This window comes from Periplaneta americana, chromosome 3 (assembly GCF_040183065.1).
Source record: "Periplaneta americana isolate PAMFEO1 chromosome 3, P.americana_PAMFEO1_priV1, whole genome shotgun sequence".
In the NCBI taxonomy this organism is placed as follows: Eukaryota; Metazoa; Arthropoda; class Insecta; order Blattodea; family Blattidae; genus Periplaneta; species Periplaneta americana.
This window is the reverse complement of record NC_091119.1, coordinates 161,389,690-161,406,847: the sequence shown is the minus strand read 5'-3', so window position 1 is coordinate 161,406,847 and position 17,158 is coordinate 161,389,690. Positions and strand designations below refer to the sequence as shown.

At 34.9% G+C, this 17,158-nt stretch overlaps 1 protein-coding gene across 4 annotated transcripts in view; it reads right to left on the bottom strand.

The window, feature by feature from the left end:
• tho2 (THO complex subunit 2-like protein) overlaps positions 1-17,158 on the bottom strand; it is a 135,189-nt gene that overhangs the window by 88,539 nt on the left and 29,492 nt on the right. For all 4 annotated transcript variants that reach the window (XM_069822181.1, XM_069822180.1, XM_069822179.1 and 1 more), the window contains exons 13-21: positions 16,002-16,273; positions 15,148-15,265; positions 14,644-14,823; positions 10,947-11,111; positions 7,185-7,469; positions 6,884-7,000; positions 4,600-4,791; positions 3,625-3,753; positions 3,251-3,511 (exon numbers count right to left, since the gene is read on the bottom strand). In XM_069822181.1, the coding sequence (XP_069678282.1) occupies positions 3,251-3,511; positions 3,625-3,753; positions 4,600-4,791; positions 6,884-7,000; positions 7,185-7,469; positions 10,947-11,111; positions 14,644-14,823; positions 15,148-15,265; positions 16,002-16,273 (1,719 nt within the window). The remainder of the gene's footprint in view (positions 1-3,250; positions 3,512-3,624; positions 3,754-4,599; positions 4,792-6,883; positions 7,001-7,184; positions 7,470-10,946; positions 11,112-14,643; positions 14,824-15,147; positions 15,266-16,001; positions 16,274-17,158) is intronic.

The window sequence follows — 17,158 nt, the reverse complement described above, 5'->3', positions numbered from 1 at the left end:
GGTCATGTGCTTGTGTCTATGTTTCATCCACTTTAATCATCAGATTTAGCATGATATTCCCTTTGCAGTGAAATCATTCCAGATTGACAAGACATGAAACATAGTTCACTCGACTTCCATACCTTATTTAAATTCGTCACCAATCTTGCGCATTTTCAAGTCTGTCATAAAATTAGGAACACTGTCAGCACAGACATTCAGCTAATTCCTTCATTGTCCAAAGTCTTTTATATTTAAGCACTGTCTCATTACAACCACCAATACTTAGGTGAAGAGAATATCCACTGCAATGCAGATTGGTTGTTGAGTATCTTCCATGTTTCAAAGCTCTATTCACCTGGCCAATATTCGACAAAACAGGGCATGATCACTCAATGCTTCCTGTAGCTCCACATGAGAGGCCCATGCATTTTTGTAGCAAAGGACTGCTACTTTCACATACAAATGCTAGCCGACTTTACTGTCACTGTTTACCAAAACACTGAAAATGGACGTACGAATGCTTCTAGACAACTGTACCCATACTAGATCTGATGGTAATATTAAGAAGTACATGCCACATTCTTTCAAATGTATACAATGGGTTTTCAGGGTTTTTGGGAAAAAAATGAATGGTTGCCATGATTTAATGACCTCGTATTGTTCTCTGCTGACTCCTACTTCAGTGTGACAACTAACTGAGAGCTGCACTCTTGAGCATACATTCACCTACCACACATATATTTAAAAATTATCTGGCTAACAAGTAGAATTCTGGAATTTCACACGTAAGCGAACTACTCTATATAATAAACAAATTTAGTAGGGGGAAAAAAAACACACACAAATTTAGTAGGGGGGGGGGGGAATCTCTCTCTCTCTCTCTACAAGATTCAACATGCAGCTGCAATAACGGTGACGAAACAGTAGACCATATTTTACTCGAATGCACGAAGTACAACACTGCCCGAGCCAAATTGGAAAGGATCATAAATTCCAAAGGAGGAAGGTGACCACCAAACAGACCTGATCTCATTTCCAAATACTTCAAGGAATATTGTAAATTCATACGAGAGGTAGATTTAGAAAGTAGGCAAAGTGTGTAGCAATATGGAAACACAAATATGGAGAAGAGTAAATAATTATCAAGACCATATAGAATTATGTCACTCTGTCTCATCCCTGATTGTAAGAAAATAGCAATATTCTAAGCGCAAATAGACATGTAGTATTACTTATGTAATGGAGCATGTTGTTCAGTAAAGACATATAAAAAAAAAAAAAAAAAAAAAAAAAACGCACGCACACACACTCTACAAGATTCAACATGCAGCTGCAATAACGGTGACGAAATGGTAGACCATATTTTACTCGAGTGCACGAAGTAAAACACTGCCCGAAACAAATTGGAAAGGATCATAAATTCCAAAGGAGGAAGGTGGCCACCAAACAGACCTGATCTCATTTCCAAATACTTCAAGGAATATTGTAAATTCATACGAGAGGTAGATTTAGAAAGTAGGCAAAGTGTGTAGCAATATGGAAACACAAATATGGAGAAGAGTAAATATAATTATCAAGACCATATAGAATTATGACACTCAGTCTCATCCCTGATTGTAAGAAAATAGCAATATTCTAAGCGCAAACAGACATGTAGGATTACTTATGTAATGGAGCATGTTGTTCAGTAAAAAACACACACACACACACACACACACACACACACACACACACACACACACACACACACACACACACACACACACACACACACACACACACACACACACACACACACACACACACACACACACACACACACACACACACACACACACACACACACACACACACACACACACACACACACACACACACACACACACACACACACACACACACACACACACACACACACACACACACACACACACACACACACACACACACACACACACACACACACACACACACACACACACACACACACACACACACACACACACACACACACACACACACACACACACACACACACACACACACACACACACACACACACACACACACACACACACACACACACACACACACACACACACACACACACACACACACACACACACACACACACACACACACACACACACACACACACACACACACACACACACACACACACACACACACACACACACACACACACACACACACACACACACACACACACACACACACACACACACACACACACACACACACACACACACACACACACACACACACACACACACACACACACACACACACACACACACACACACACACACACACACACACACACACACACACACACACACACACACACACACACACACACACACACACACACACACACACACACACACACACACACACACACACACACACACACACACACACACACACACACACACACACACACACACACACACACACACACACACACACACACACACACACACACACACACACACACACACACACACACACACACACACACACACACACACACACACACACACACACACACACACACACACACACACACACACACACACACACACACACACACACACACACACACACACACACACACACACACACACACACACACACACACACACACACACACACACACACACACACACACACACACACACACACACACACACACACACACACACACACACACACACACACACACACACACACACACACACACACACACACACACACACACACACACACACACACACACACACACACACACACACACACACACACACACACACACACACACACACACACACACACACACACACACACACACACACACACACACACACACACACACACACACACACACACACACACACACACACACACACACACACACACACACACACACACACACACACACACACACACACACACACACACACACACACACACACACACACACACACACACACACACACACACACACACACACACACACACACACACACACACACACACACACACACACACACACACACACACACACACACACACAAATAGTAAGGGGGAAACACACACAAATTTAGTGGGAGGAGGGAAAAACGAGCTTGCACACCCTCCCTCCACACGCGTTCATAATAGGATATAATGTCATTATTTCTATTAAGTTTTTCCCTGTTGTGTATATATATTTTTTGATTGTGAAGATATTATATATAGTGTTTACCTTCTCTATCTTCCGCTCAATAATTTGGCTCAGTTTGGTCAGCACTGGGAAATGAGGAAGAATCTTGATGAGGATGATTAGTGAGTTTCGAATCTGGACGTAGTCCTTAGAGTCAAGGCAGACAACCATGGCTTTTGTGATTTTATAATGCCACTTATGGCAGACATGGCGGTAATTCTCATAGCCAACATGATCATTTGCCTCAGAAAACTGGTTGCTGACACGGAACTTTGTTACAAATCCTGGGTAGTTGGAACATTCCTGTAAATAAAGATTACAATTCTCTGAATACAAATTTATGAAGCTCATATTCACAGTTTTCACTTTAAAAAGACTCAACTTGCGTATTTTGGATTAACAATCTGATTACCAACCTTTTCGAAAGTTGCTTTCTCAGAATGCCATCTCATAACAGTCTCCAGCATGGCACAGAGAAACCGACCATATCGATTAGCTTCATTTTCAGTGCATGATGTTACTGAGTAGGTGATATCACAGAAGAGCTGTGGATGAAACAATATAGGATGTTACACCTTCGACTGGTGACAGATCATCAAATTATGAACTTTAAATTATTACAACTTCTTCGAAAAATGATTAAAAAAAAAGATGGTAAGAGAGATTCTATTACTGTTGAGCTTCAATTGTCATCGTCTTCAACTACTAACCATCATTTGCTATTTAATATAATTAATTTGAAATATCGTCAAAATTATACTGATTGCAGTTTTTGCTGATTATGCACTGGTACATTTCTTCTCAATGAGTAACATTCACACAATCTCGAGCATCCAGATTTAAACTTCAGACATTAGTTAGCTTTATTGCTTGCAGTCACCATAAAAAATAAATCTTTTGTTTGGTTGCGAGCTTCTGTTTCTATACATGATCAAGAGTATTCTGTGATGTTCTGTAGATCCACTGTTCTTGTGAAGTAGGATTTGAGGTCCTATAAGTTCAATGTCAAGGTTGGTAAAGAAATATGATGCCCCAAATTTCGTGATTTGGTGTTTAATTGAATTTTACAGCATTTATTAAGCTTTTCTGTTGAAATTTTCTGTAAAAAATGTAATGAAATTAATAATTTTTTATAAAAGTAAATCAATGTGGTAATTAGTGTCAAGGAATTATATTTCTTGTAATACAAAATTTTGTTCGAAGTTGTAACATAAAAGAAAGATGTTTATATTTGGATAAGTTTTTGGATTAAATTGTCAATTTTCCATAACTTCAGTAACTGTCGTAGTTTTGAGGAATGAATTAGCAAGGATAACCAATGCTTCACTGTAAATTCATATATTATTTGAATGTGATAATCAGACGGAGGAAACTTGAAGGCTTTCACTTACTCTATCGTAGCACAGCAAAGTAGAGAAGTTTGCAGTCTTGAGGCTATGAATAGTATGAACAAACTTTGCACAATACACAGCGTCTGTAGCTGTAAATATACACCTTGGAAATAGGCAGAGTTGCAGAAATTGTGTAATGGTCTCGTTCTTCGCAGATTTAGGTGATCGGGAGAGAAACCATGAATCTTTCTCCTGTAACAGTTCATTAAAGAAATGTGGTGTAGATTTTGTTATGCTATATTTTATGTAATAACATCTACCACAAAATGGTTATAAGCACAACTCGTTTGAAATGGTCTCCAATCAGAACAATGCTGTACTATGGTGCAGATATCTCACTGAAAAAAATCACGTTTATAGAGAAGAAACATTTTAACTGCATAGGTAAGTACTGTACTTGACACGCAATTAGTCAAATTAATAATACATCAGCTTCATATTATGTTCCAAATCTGGACAAAAATTTTAATCTAAATCAATACAGTAAAATCACTCGTAACTGGCAATACCAAAACAACTGCACTTTTGGCTGGAGGTGGGGGGGGGGGCACATTGCCACAGTCTGGGACGTCAGTTTTGCCACATTAGGAAGTTCGCAGGAACTTCTATTTTCAGTGAATATTTTAACCTAGAATTAGTATATTATTTGTGTTGTGTGAAGTGTTTTAATAAGGAAAATCCACACAGTTTTTATGTTTATTCAGTCATGGGCACGTGATAGAGAAATAAGCTTCATATGGTTGCAGTTTCAACATTTGGTACCATGAAATACGAACTTTTTTTTTTTTTTGTATATAATGGTATTTATTCAATTATCCAGCAAAATCTCGTATCCAGAACTAGCCTGGCCCCTTTAGTGCTGGTTAAGAGGGATTCTACTGTATTGTGGTAGTTCTCCAATTTGAATTCCTTAGAAGAATCCCTGCTATGATTTTAAATTAAAAAAAATTATAGTTTATTTAACGACGCTTGCAACTGCTGAGGTTATATCAGCGTTGCCAGTGTGCTGGAATTTTTGTCCTGCAGGAGTTCTTTTACATGCCAGTAAATCTACTTACATGAGCCTGTCTCATTTAAATACACTTAAATGCCATCGACCTCGGCCTGGATCGAACCCGCAACCTCGAGAATAGAAGGCCAGTGCTAAACCAACTGTGCTACCGAGGGCGACGCTATGATTTTACTCTATTCCAGTAAAATATACAGTAGAACTTGGTTATAACGACATCCAAGGGACCTTAAACATTATGTTGTTATAAACGAGTGTCGTAGTAACCGAGATTCATATTATCAATCTAGTGAGGTGGAAAATGAAAAATAACAAAATTAATTAGACTTATTTTAGATTTATGTATTGAACTTTTAAGCCTACAATGAACAAAAATAAAATACACGTAGGCCTAGAATTATAAATACAGTACCGATATTCTGTATTAAAACAGTTTTTTCAGTACTCACCAAATTACTTTACTTAGAAGTGAAATAATCAGTCATTTTACTCTGTTGTCTTCTATTTGCCCAATACACACTTTCTAGGGCTAAATTACGTTCTATGTTCATAATTTCAGTTGCAATTTCACTGCTTCCTTCCCTAGCTTCATAGAGCATGTTCATAATTCTAATGACTTCTAAAGCATCACTCACTTCTTTTAGTGGCCATACTGCATTAAAATGCGTGCACTTAGTGAAAACTTCCTGTCGAAACTGATCTAATACCTCATGAATTCGGGCAATGGGGTGGGAATCCGCCTGCATTCCAGAGGTCTATGACGGAAGGAGACTGTAAAGAATGTCTGAGGGTCAGATTTCAACAAAATATTTCTTAAAATACTTTGGTTCTTAGAAAATCTTATTCCAAACTATGGTTGAAAGTGACGTTATATGCGAGGTAGATGCATATGCATTTGTCATATTAAGCAAGGTAGGAAAGCATATGTCTAATGGGGAATTAGTTGGGACCACAGAATATTTGACGTTATAGGCGAGATCTCGCACAAAACGAGGTCGCTATAACCAAGTTCTACTGTTATAAAATGTGGGACAAACAAAGAAGTTGTATTTAGAATTAAATGGATTAGCTTAATTGTTTCTAAATATGAGTAAAACAAAATTCATAAAATTAAAAGTTTACATACAAAACATAATATGTACATTGGTAAATATTTTACAACATACAAAATTCTTGGAATCGTAAAGATCCAACCAATCCTTTCTCATTGTAAGTTGTAAAAAATGTCATTACTGTAAAAATCAAAACACACTGAATTTTTAGTCAGTTTAGTACCTGTTTCAATCTGGCCATAACTTTTTCAACATGTTCATGCTGCTTCTTCTTCTCTTCCTGAAGTTTCTCCATCAGTGCAGTGTACCTCTCTTGCTCCTTCTTGCCTTTACTGGCAGCCTACATGACAGGAGATAAAAAATGTTACTTTTCTTAGAAAAAAAAAGTATGACAATTTATAACATATGATGTACAACAGTTAAATCAAAAAGGAAAGAAAAAATAAAAAAATTATAGCAAAAGACAAAAATACACATGCGGATGATAAATAAATTGGTATGTATGGATAATAAATTATACTTACCATGTCTTTGGAGTCCATGACTTGGAGCGAAAGTTGCTTTATCTTGTTAATTTCACGCTGATAACTGTCATTAGGAACAAAGAGATCATACATTGTGAGAGACCAGAAAGTCACCAAGAACTGTGGAGAGATGTCTTCCCACACTTTGGGAGGATGTAAAGGCCGGACTGACGCAACAATTGGACTCATAACTTCGCCAGCAGCTTCACAGTATTTCTGATGTTTTGCTGTTGGTGATAACTTCTTACAGTTTGGATCAGCCTTACGCAATGCATCATACTTCATCTAAAATAAACAACAGCGATGTCAAGATATCAGTTATCATATTCTTTAATCAAATTATAAAAAAACAGTTATGGCAGACAATTATATGTTCACAACTGTTCTATACACACTAATACTTACCAAAAGATTTTTAGAAGGGAATGAAAAAAATAATTTAATAATTCATAAGACAAGATTATGACTATATATTAGGTTGCAGCATAAGTTTGTAGCATTTTTGTTTTGCATTTTGGTACACCGGTTGTTATAGGTTTATATATCGATTGTCATTTTTTATTTGGAGTTCAATTGTTGTGCTTGAGTTTACATATTGAAGTTTTCATTTTTGCAGATAGTGAAGGGATCTGAAGGGTCGGTGGACAATCTTCACTTTCGTGCTTAAAATGCTATCATTTCGCAACTTGTTGCATAAATAATTATTTTAAAACTTTAACACTTTTAAAGTTCTAAGTTTTTGTAAAGTTTTATATTTTATAACAAGTGTTAAAGTGAATATAAAGAGACATGAACAAAAAAAAAAAAGTTTAGAAAAAGCAGGAAACTTTTATTTAAATAGGAGGGAAGACAGAGCCATGCACAGAATGTAAGTTTGAACACAAAGACAAATATGAAAACAAATGACAGCAATAAACTTAGAATTTTATGAACAAGAAAAGCAACAATAATATGGTTAATAAGACTTCTGACTGGACACTGCCATCTGAACATAACTATACATACGTTGAGCCTCATGTAGAAAATGTGAGATATCCAGCTGAGTTATTTACCTCACATTTTGCTAGATTGTCCAGATTTAAGCCACATCAAGCATCAGTACCTCGTGAAAGACAGGGTGTCTCCTCCAAAGAAATGCAGGAAATAAAATTCAGCAGTACCGTGAGGATGGTCACCCACTGTGGTTTCCTGGGACGAATTACAGTTCATGGGGTGCACAATGGTCATTTGTATACCTAATTGCTTTAGTAGCAGTCTACTAAATGCGGTAAGTACGAACATAGTTTTCTTTTTATTTGTCAAACTTCCAGAATGGCTTGCATCCACTCAACTTTTCATCATGAGAGTCCTGTGGTCAATGCTGGAGTGCAATGCTTATACTCAGGGCCGATTTTTTTTTTTTTTGCTATTAGTGATAAACACGAAATGTGAATGAGACGCACTAAAAATATATGCAAGTTTTATCATAAATTTTACACTAAATTTGCCGCGAATTTTCGCGAAAATTGACTGTTTTTGCGAAAAAGCTCCATTTCTAAAATAAAAACGAAAAAAAAAAAAAAAGGCATTTTTTTAAATACTCGTAATTTTGAAGAAAGACAATATGTTACTTTTGAATGTGTTAGCTGCAAAAAAATGGGGAGATGAATTATTTGGGAATTCTTTTGTTCTCTTTAATGGCCTACAGGACCACTGATGACTCGGTTTTTGTATAAAACTGAGTTAAGCAACAATAATGCTGATTTCCAGAGGGTACAATTATTATTAAGGTATGCATACATGTTGGAATCTAAAGTCTATAATTCTGGCCCAATTGCTTTGAAAATTTTCAAGAATAATAGTCTGGTTTTACTAAACGGATCAACAACAAAATTTCAAAATCATTTTTCAGGGTCCTCTAAAAAAAATTTTGTTGAAAAAATTCAATTAATTTTAGAAACACTGTAGCAATCATAAAAGTGCTATCTTAACATTTCTTTTGCCGAATTGTTTGATTTTACCTGCGCAATAATGTCAACGACAGATATCTAATGTATGTAACATAATTTAAGAAACTATGATTTCTTTAAATAAAAAAAGAAAATTTTTGTACAACTGAATTTCAGTTTGAACCCCTATAAAATTTGTATTTGGCATTCAATCTCACTATATTTTGGTTCACATCATTGTCCATTTAATAAGCTTTAAAATTGGTGTAAGAGATTTGATTGTAACTTAAGTTTAAGTATGCTTTTTTTTTTTTTTAATCAAGGAAGCAAAAATGCAGAAAATTTTAATTTCTAGAAAAAAAAAGCAATGAAGTTTTCAAGAAAATTAAATAACATACTAATCTTACTTGTAGCGTTAAAATCCTCATACTGAGTAAATGGGACTCTCAATTTGTTGTCTCTGATCCTCAGTTAGGTTTTTCCTCCCTCGGAGGTACTGTCTCCTCTGTTTTTGATAGAGGGTGCTCTGCAGAAAACTCTTTCATAACCATTGCCTGTCAGTTGTGATGGTTTCTGCAGAGGTCTATTTACCTGGATTTATCCCCAGCTTCTTCAGAAGGACTTCCAGTTCTACTTTATTTCCAGAATTGAAATGACACACTGCATCCATCATTTCAAATTCTTGTGAAGCATTGAATTTGATGAAAATTTGTTTATGTAGAAGCAGATGGCTGGCCTGTCTTAATATGTCGATCTCCATAAAGAATATTCTTTCTACTATTACATAATAAAATTAAGTTGTTTTGAACTTTTTTTTTTTAACTAATGGCAGGCACTTGACGTGAGTCATTCACCCGTACGAAGCCAGTTATGTAGATGAATTTACCGACACAGTCATTGTCCAGGGTGCGCCATAGGAGGCTGATCTACACTACACCTGCGATGAGATGATTATGGAGATTTGTTGGGATGCCACAGGAGAACTGGAGGTCCCAGAGAAAACCCCTATGTTACCTGGGCCACGGGCTTGCCCAGCACAAGTTATAAATTGGGGGTACACTGGGGATAAAAACTCGTAATACCACAAACAATAAACAAAAATGTTATATGCAGCACTGTATCACACCCCTCCATGTACACACAGTAGCAATTAAATTTTAATTAAACTCACTTCCAGTATGAATTTTCATATAAACTATATCGTTTTGGAAATTTGAGGTTCTTTCGTAACATTTTTTTTTAAATTGAAAATTTCAACAAAAATCATCAATTCAAATGTCGATGCATACCTTAACCACTTTTCTTCGCCATGAATGTAGTAAATACAATATTGTGTATAAGATTATTGCATAACAAGAAATAAATTAAGTCCATAAAACAATGAAATTAAATTCAATGAATCTAATGCCGTGTATCCACGAAGAATGGCCAACCTATCTTCTTGTTTGCCTTGCGGTTTTGTTCTTTTGATAGAGGGGCAAGAGCACGAAGCAGCATGAGCCACCAGTTAGTGCACAGCAATCGAGGTAGTCAACATCGGTTTGCGTGATGGGATCTGTACCAACGAACAGTCCATACAGAGCGAGTTAATCACTGTGAGACAACTTTCATCACATCCAAAAACCGACTGGAATTGGCTCATGGCTGAGGCAGCCCAAGGCAAAGCATCTACTGAGCAAAACAAGCATCATGAGGCAGCCTCGCTTCGTGGATACACAGCCTGAATTGGTTTTCCCATCCTTTCCACGGAATATTCACGTCATCTTATAAAATACTCTTCTATTACAGAGCATCTAGCCCAATATAAAATGCTGTAAATGCACACGGTACTTACATTAATAGCATGGGTGAACATTGGTCGAGCTAAGAAGAAAGCAACGTCTGCATGAATGTGGTAATCAGCCAACATGCTGTGGATAGTTGGTAGTTTCGTCACATATTCTTCCATTGATAAAGTAGAGCCAAGGAATGTTCCAAATTGCACTAATGTATCCTGACACTGTGGTAGGAAACAAGTATATTAAAAAGTCTTGCATAAAAATTAAATTCATAATAATATACTGTACATACATACATACATACATACATACATACATACATACATACATACACATCTATATTGGTGTTCTTTTTCATGCTACCTGTGTTTTGCACAACCAACAACTTTCACTTGACCCCACGGTCTTCATAGCACTGCTGTCCCAAAAAGCCTTGAATCAATGTATTTACCGAATGTTCACATGTCCTGAGAAAAGGGCAATCATAATGTCCAATAACTGTAAACCACTCATCTTAAAACTTCTCCTAAATTCTAGAGTACTTCAGAAAACCCTACCACACATCAGCTCATGCCAAAGAGCCCAAAGCATAATACAGAAGTCGAGCAGAATAACAAAGACTAGGTAGATGATCACAGCACTTCTCCAAAGAAGCCACATTCTGTCCTCCATTCACAGATTAAAAATAATTTTAGCTTTAGCAATGCTTAGAGTGGAAAAAGACTTTATCATGAACGTTTATAATTTTAACCAGAATGTTAGCAGTGAGTTTCCTCATAGTAAGAACATAAAATAGACTTATTTTCAAGTAGAATTAAGTGTTTTAAAAAAATATGTTCAATATATAGTACTTGGTATTTTTTATTGCTTATACGACTTTAATAGCAGCTAATCCTGTACATAGTTATATTTTATTCGTAACTTCATTATAAAAAGAAACCCTTTTCCTCTTACTTCGTTATTTACTTTTTTTCTGTTAGGGTTAAATTTATGATGTATGGTTTCAAGGTCGTCTTCAGAATATAATATTTATAAATATAAGTTACGTACAACCACGAATCATCAATATACTTCTCTGACTGTCTTGATACCAACTCTGTATTGCAGCCTATTAGCTGACTATACTTATCATAAATTGTAATTTTTTGATATTAACAATATGCGAAACATATGTTAAAAACTTAATTTTATGCATGAGAAACGCAAATCCTTTAATGAAAGAGTAAAATTAAGTAAAATATATCAGCTAATTTTTACGAAATTAATAGAAATCCATTAAATTACTTCATAATCACGATATTTAAAAAACAGGTTTTATGGAGAATTTGCACGAAAAATTACTCTTTCTTCCAAATAATATCTGAAATATTTCGTTATAAAATATACATGAAAATTTCTACATATCTGATTGTTAAGAATTACATATGTGTGACATCTGGGAGCGATATACACATAGTTTCAGGAACTACTTCCAGGGAGCATCACAATCAGACAACGGTCATTTCTCTTTCCCATAACAACTATCTTCGTGAGATCAAAAAGGCAGAGCCGGCATTCCCTACATCGAATGAAATTAATTATGAATTTAATTAATGATACAAACAATTTACTTTTAGTTTCAACGGGATTGTTTCAATAAACAAACTTATTTTATAATTTTAAGTTCCTTTAGGGTGCAAAATATGCATACAATTTTTTTTAACGAAATATTCATCGAAATTAAATCATTTTAATCACCAAAATCAAGATAAAATAATCACTACAAAATAACACCCCTATATATATTGTATATATCTCAATATTATTAACTGAAATCTCTAGTCTTCTAGAATGTTTCTGTACATTTCCCTATAGCAAAACAATTCCTGAGCGAGAAAATGCCTGATCACCTATTTTTTCTTCGCTTAGGAACATCTTTACACATCTTTTTTGAAATCAAAGATATAAGAATGTGTGTGTATGCCAATGTATGCAAATATTAAAGCCACAATTAAATATATTTAAAAGTGGTAGTTATGGTTTGCCATCTTATTTAGCACAAAATATAATTGAGCTGTATAGCAAGATAATTAACCATACAGCATTCAAATTGTGCAAATCAATATTGGATACAATATATTACATATACGCACATGAAAACCAACATTTCTGTTATAACAGAAAAGTAGGCCTATAAGCCAGAAATGTTTTAGTTCAGGAATAAATATAAAATCAACCAATTACTTTTATGATTAAGGGGCTTCACAGAGCAGGAAATCGGACTTAAATATTTTACTTCCTCTTTATACTAAGCAGATTTTATTCATATTCAGTATCTACGACTTAATTAATCTGAAAATGATGCACAGAAAATATGATAGTTTTTAATAAAAATTACTTTAAAATTAACACAAAATGGCGATTTCCACCAATTCACCTCTAAAGATTTTCTTCTTGAATATTTTTATTGCACAAGATGAAAAAATTAATATTTCAGATAATTAAAACCTATGAAATTGCAATCTTTATGGAAATAGAATAAAATAAAAATACTGATGTTTGTAAAAGCAAAATTACATACAACTACATATACTTAACCTGTAAAAGTTATAAATGCAATCCGATATATGTATAAAAAAGAACTTAGCTGTAAAATACTAACACTGAATGTACACCTTTTCATTTGGGTGCAGAGTAAATTTTGTGAAATGTATAAAACACAAAATGAGATAGCCTACATGCCATCTTCATAACCATTTTGTCCCAAAATTTTATGTGCACCTTCTTCGACATACCTGCAAAAAATTTTTATAGAAAAAAATCAAGAACACGAAAAGAGATATTATTTTGAGAATGCGACTATCAGGTATGTTTTAGGAGGTGGGAAGTTCACTAAATTTTTAAAGTTATTTTTAAGTAATTTCAGAAGAAAAACGCAATCTTCAAAAATAAATTATCCAATATGCTTAATATACGCATAATTATTCAATGACACCATCTCAAGAAGATTGAACCATTGTAATTTAATTCCAATTATAATTGTACAAATTACATGCTGTGTTAAATGAAAATAAAAATTTTCTTGTAAAGCAATAGACAAATCGTACTAATAACTCCACTGGAGCTGTGAAATGCATACAGTTTTTGGTTCAGCCTTATTTAAAAAAAGTTTCATTCCTACTGTATTTAGACCCTTAAAATAGTAGTGAAACATTATCATAAATTTTCTAATTTTCACAACTATAACACGGCTGCTGTTGTTCAGTCAACTGTCCAAAGACAGGTTTGAACCTCTAAGTGACGCCAATAAGACATCATTCATAAGGCAAATAAGCCAGGAGATAGATAGTGGGGTCCACACCTGTGGAGTAACGGTTAGTGCGTCTAGCCGCGAAACCAGGTGGCCCGGGTTCGATTCCCGGTCAGGGCAAGTTACCTGGTTGAGATTTTTTCCGGGGTTTTCCCTCAACCCAATATGAGCAAATGCTGGGTAACTTTCGGTGTTGGACCCCGGTCTCATTTCACCGGCATTATCACCTCCATCTCATTCAGATGCTAAATAACCTAAGATGTTGATAAAGCATCATAAAATAACCTAATAAAATAAAAAAAAATAATAAAATATAGATAGTGGGGTAGAGTGACCAGTTCCTTTCTCCTTCCATTATATACATCGCTCATCACTGAAAATTAAAGGAACTTAGAAACTATGGCAATAAAGTGATTTCTTTCGTGCTGAAGCTATGGGGCTACGAAACTTGAATTTCTTCTTACCTGGTCATAGAGTTTACCAACAAGCTTCAAATGGCTCTTGTCCGTTTCTTTGTACACAACACAATACCTCTGTTGAGCCATCAATAGGCACAAGGCTACTGCCAAATTTTGCTCAGATAAAGCTTCTTTCAATCTTTGTGATGACTTCTTTGTGTTTCGCACTTGACTGAAATATCCAGCCTGCAAATATCATAAATACTAATTTATCTTTCTTTCGGAAACCAATATAAAAAATCTTATTGCATTTTACTATTACATTATATGAACTCTAAGCTGAAAATAAAATAGGTTAACACAATATCATATGGTTAAGAAGGACATAAAAAATTTCACATACTACGTGTACATTTCAGCTCATTTAGGAAAGCAAGTAATGAAATCTTCAAGAGTATGCCATCTTAAAAAAAAAGTCTGCATCAAACAAATCGTGTAGGCCTATTTGAATACATCGAATGGAAGCAGGAAAGAAAGAAAAATGTCAATCACAAGAATCACTTTACATACCTCTCCCTTCAACAGTTCCCCACCAGCCATAGCTTCCAATTGTTCTGGCGTCATTTCTTCTGCTGCTTCAATCCCAGCCATCTTTTGCACTATTTCTTTTAAAATCAAGAGGTCCAAACTGAAAAAACAAATAAAAAAAAAGTGTTGCTATATGCAAGCATACACGCACCTTTCATACTATGATATTATTCATTTCACAGTAAATATGAGAAAATTATTTAGCATGGACGATCAAGTACCATGACATTTCAATTCCATTACAGAATAGAATTGAATTTTTTATTATTACAGGCACTGATTGTAAAGATGATGATTTTTAAATTTTACTAATTTATAGGGAGTTCAACACTATACAGTCTCAGAAATCCATTTTGAATTAATGGAGATAAAGGCAAAAATTTACTATTGGCAAGTAATTTAAATCCTACTTCTGCAGCGTGGCGTGACAGCCCACTGAGGAAAAAGGCCAACCATCCAACTGCTGGTCTCACATTCACATGCTTAGCAGAGGTAAGCGATCATCCAACCATAAGGGGGTAACCAGTTTTTGCTACTCACTATAGTTCCCCAAATTACTCACAATGCTGGGTGGACACCGGTTCATACACTATAAAAGTTTAAGGCTCTATATCTCAATTTCAAGGTTCTGTAGTTAAGTTCTTGTTCCATAGAAAACCTCAAATACATGCATTCTTGCAAATTTTTTAAGTATGAACTTCTGGATCTTAAGTCATATGTCATAGAACTATGAAAAAAAAAAATTATATCTGATTTCTTTAGATAACTATTTATGTGGATCAGTTGCTACGAACAAAAGTGCAAAACTATGAAGTGAATTTTATGAGCTATGTTACCTCTTCTGTGCTTTCAACTGATTAGCAACATACTGCAGTAGTCCAGTAAGTTCGATATTGTACTTCTTGAAAATGGCACCACAGAAAGAAGCAAGACTCTGCAGCCACAATGAGATCGAGGTTCCATCATGTTTGAAACGATCACGGTCTGCTGATGCTAAGGACTCGACTAGACAGTAGCCCAGAACATCGTAAGACAGACTTGTCAGGTACTTCAGTGAGTCTACAACTGGATTAATAAGATTGTCGTAAATCTGGATCTGAAGAAGAACCTACAAACCAAAGTTTCAAACAATTTAATAATGCATTTTCTTTCAGTTTCATTATGATCAGCAGCTAAATATAACGTACATACTAATAACTAAATTTCTTTAAGTTACTTTAGCCTACAATAAAACATGTATTAAAATAAACCTGATTAAAACAATTGCTGCATTTCGCTACTTGCACAAATGTTTTAAAGTCATCTCCGAAATATTTAAGAAAATTACTATAAATGTTATTTTTACAAGCAATAAAAACTGGTAAGAGTCCATTATGAAGGAAATGGTCAAGGATAAAGTACGAAAAAGAGATAAAAAAAGTAAGGATGTATGAGAAAGAGGAAGTAAATAATAATAATAATAATAATAATAATAATAATAATGATGATAATAATAATAATAATAATAATAATAATAATAATTACGCTCTTATAACTTGCTGTATAGAAAGACAGTGAAGATAATACCAGATCCAGCAGTTTTAGATATTCAATCGGAAATTTCGCTTATGACTGTATTGTAAAATAGAAATAGTGATTAAAAATGAAACTGGGTAATTTGGTTAATAGAGTTCCTCTTCGTTTTATAGTAAAAACTATTAAAGAAATCTATAAATAATTAAATTTATTATACAGAAATTATACATAGGTATTGTAAAGGGACTTCCTTAAGAGAAATATCGACTAACATAGTTACCAGAAAAGCAGAAGGAAACATCTCCTTAGGTTTCTGAAAATTAAGCTCTAAAACCTACTGAAGTTATTCTTGTCATAGTACCTACTTGTGAAACTGTGTTTCTGAATCAGGTTGATTTTCTCAGTGGATGAATTTCCTATATTTACTGTTAGTTTTCGAATTATTGCTTTTATCATTATTTACAACACATGAAACATT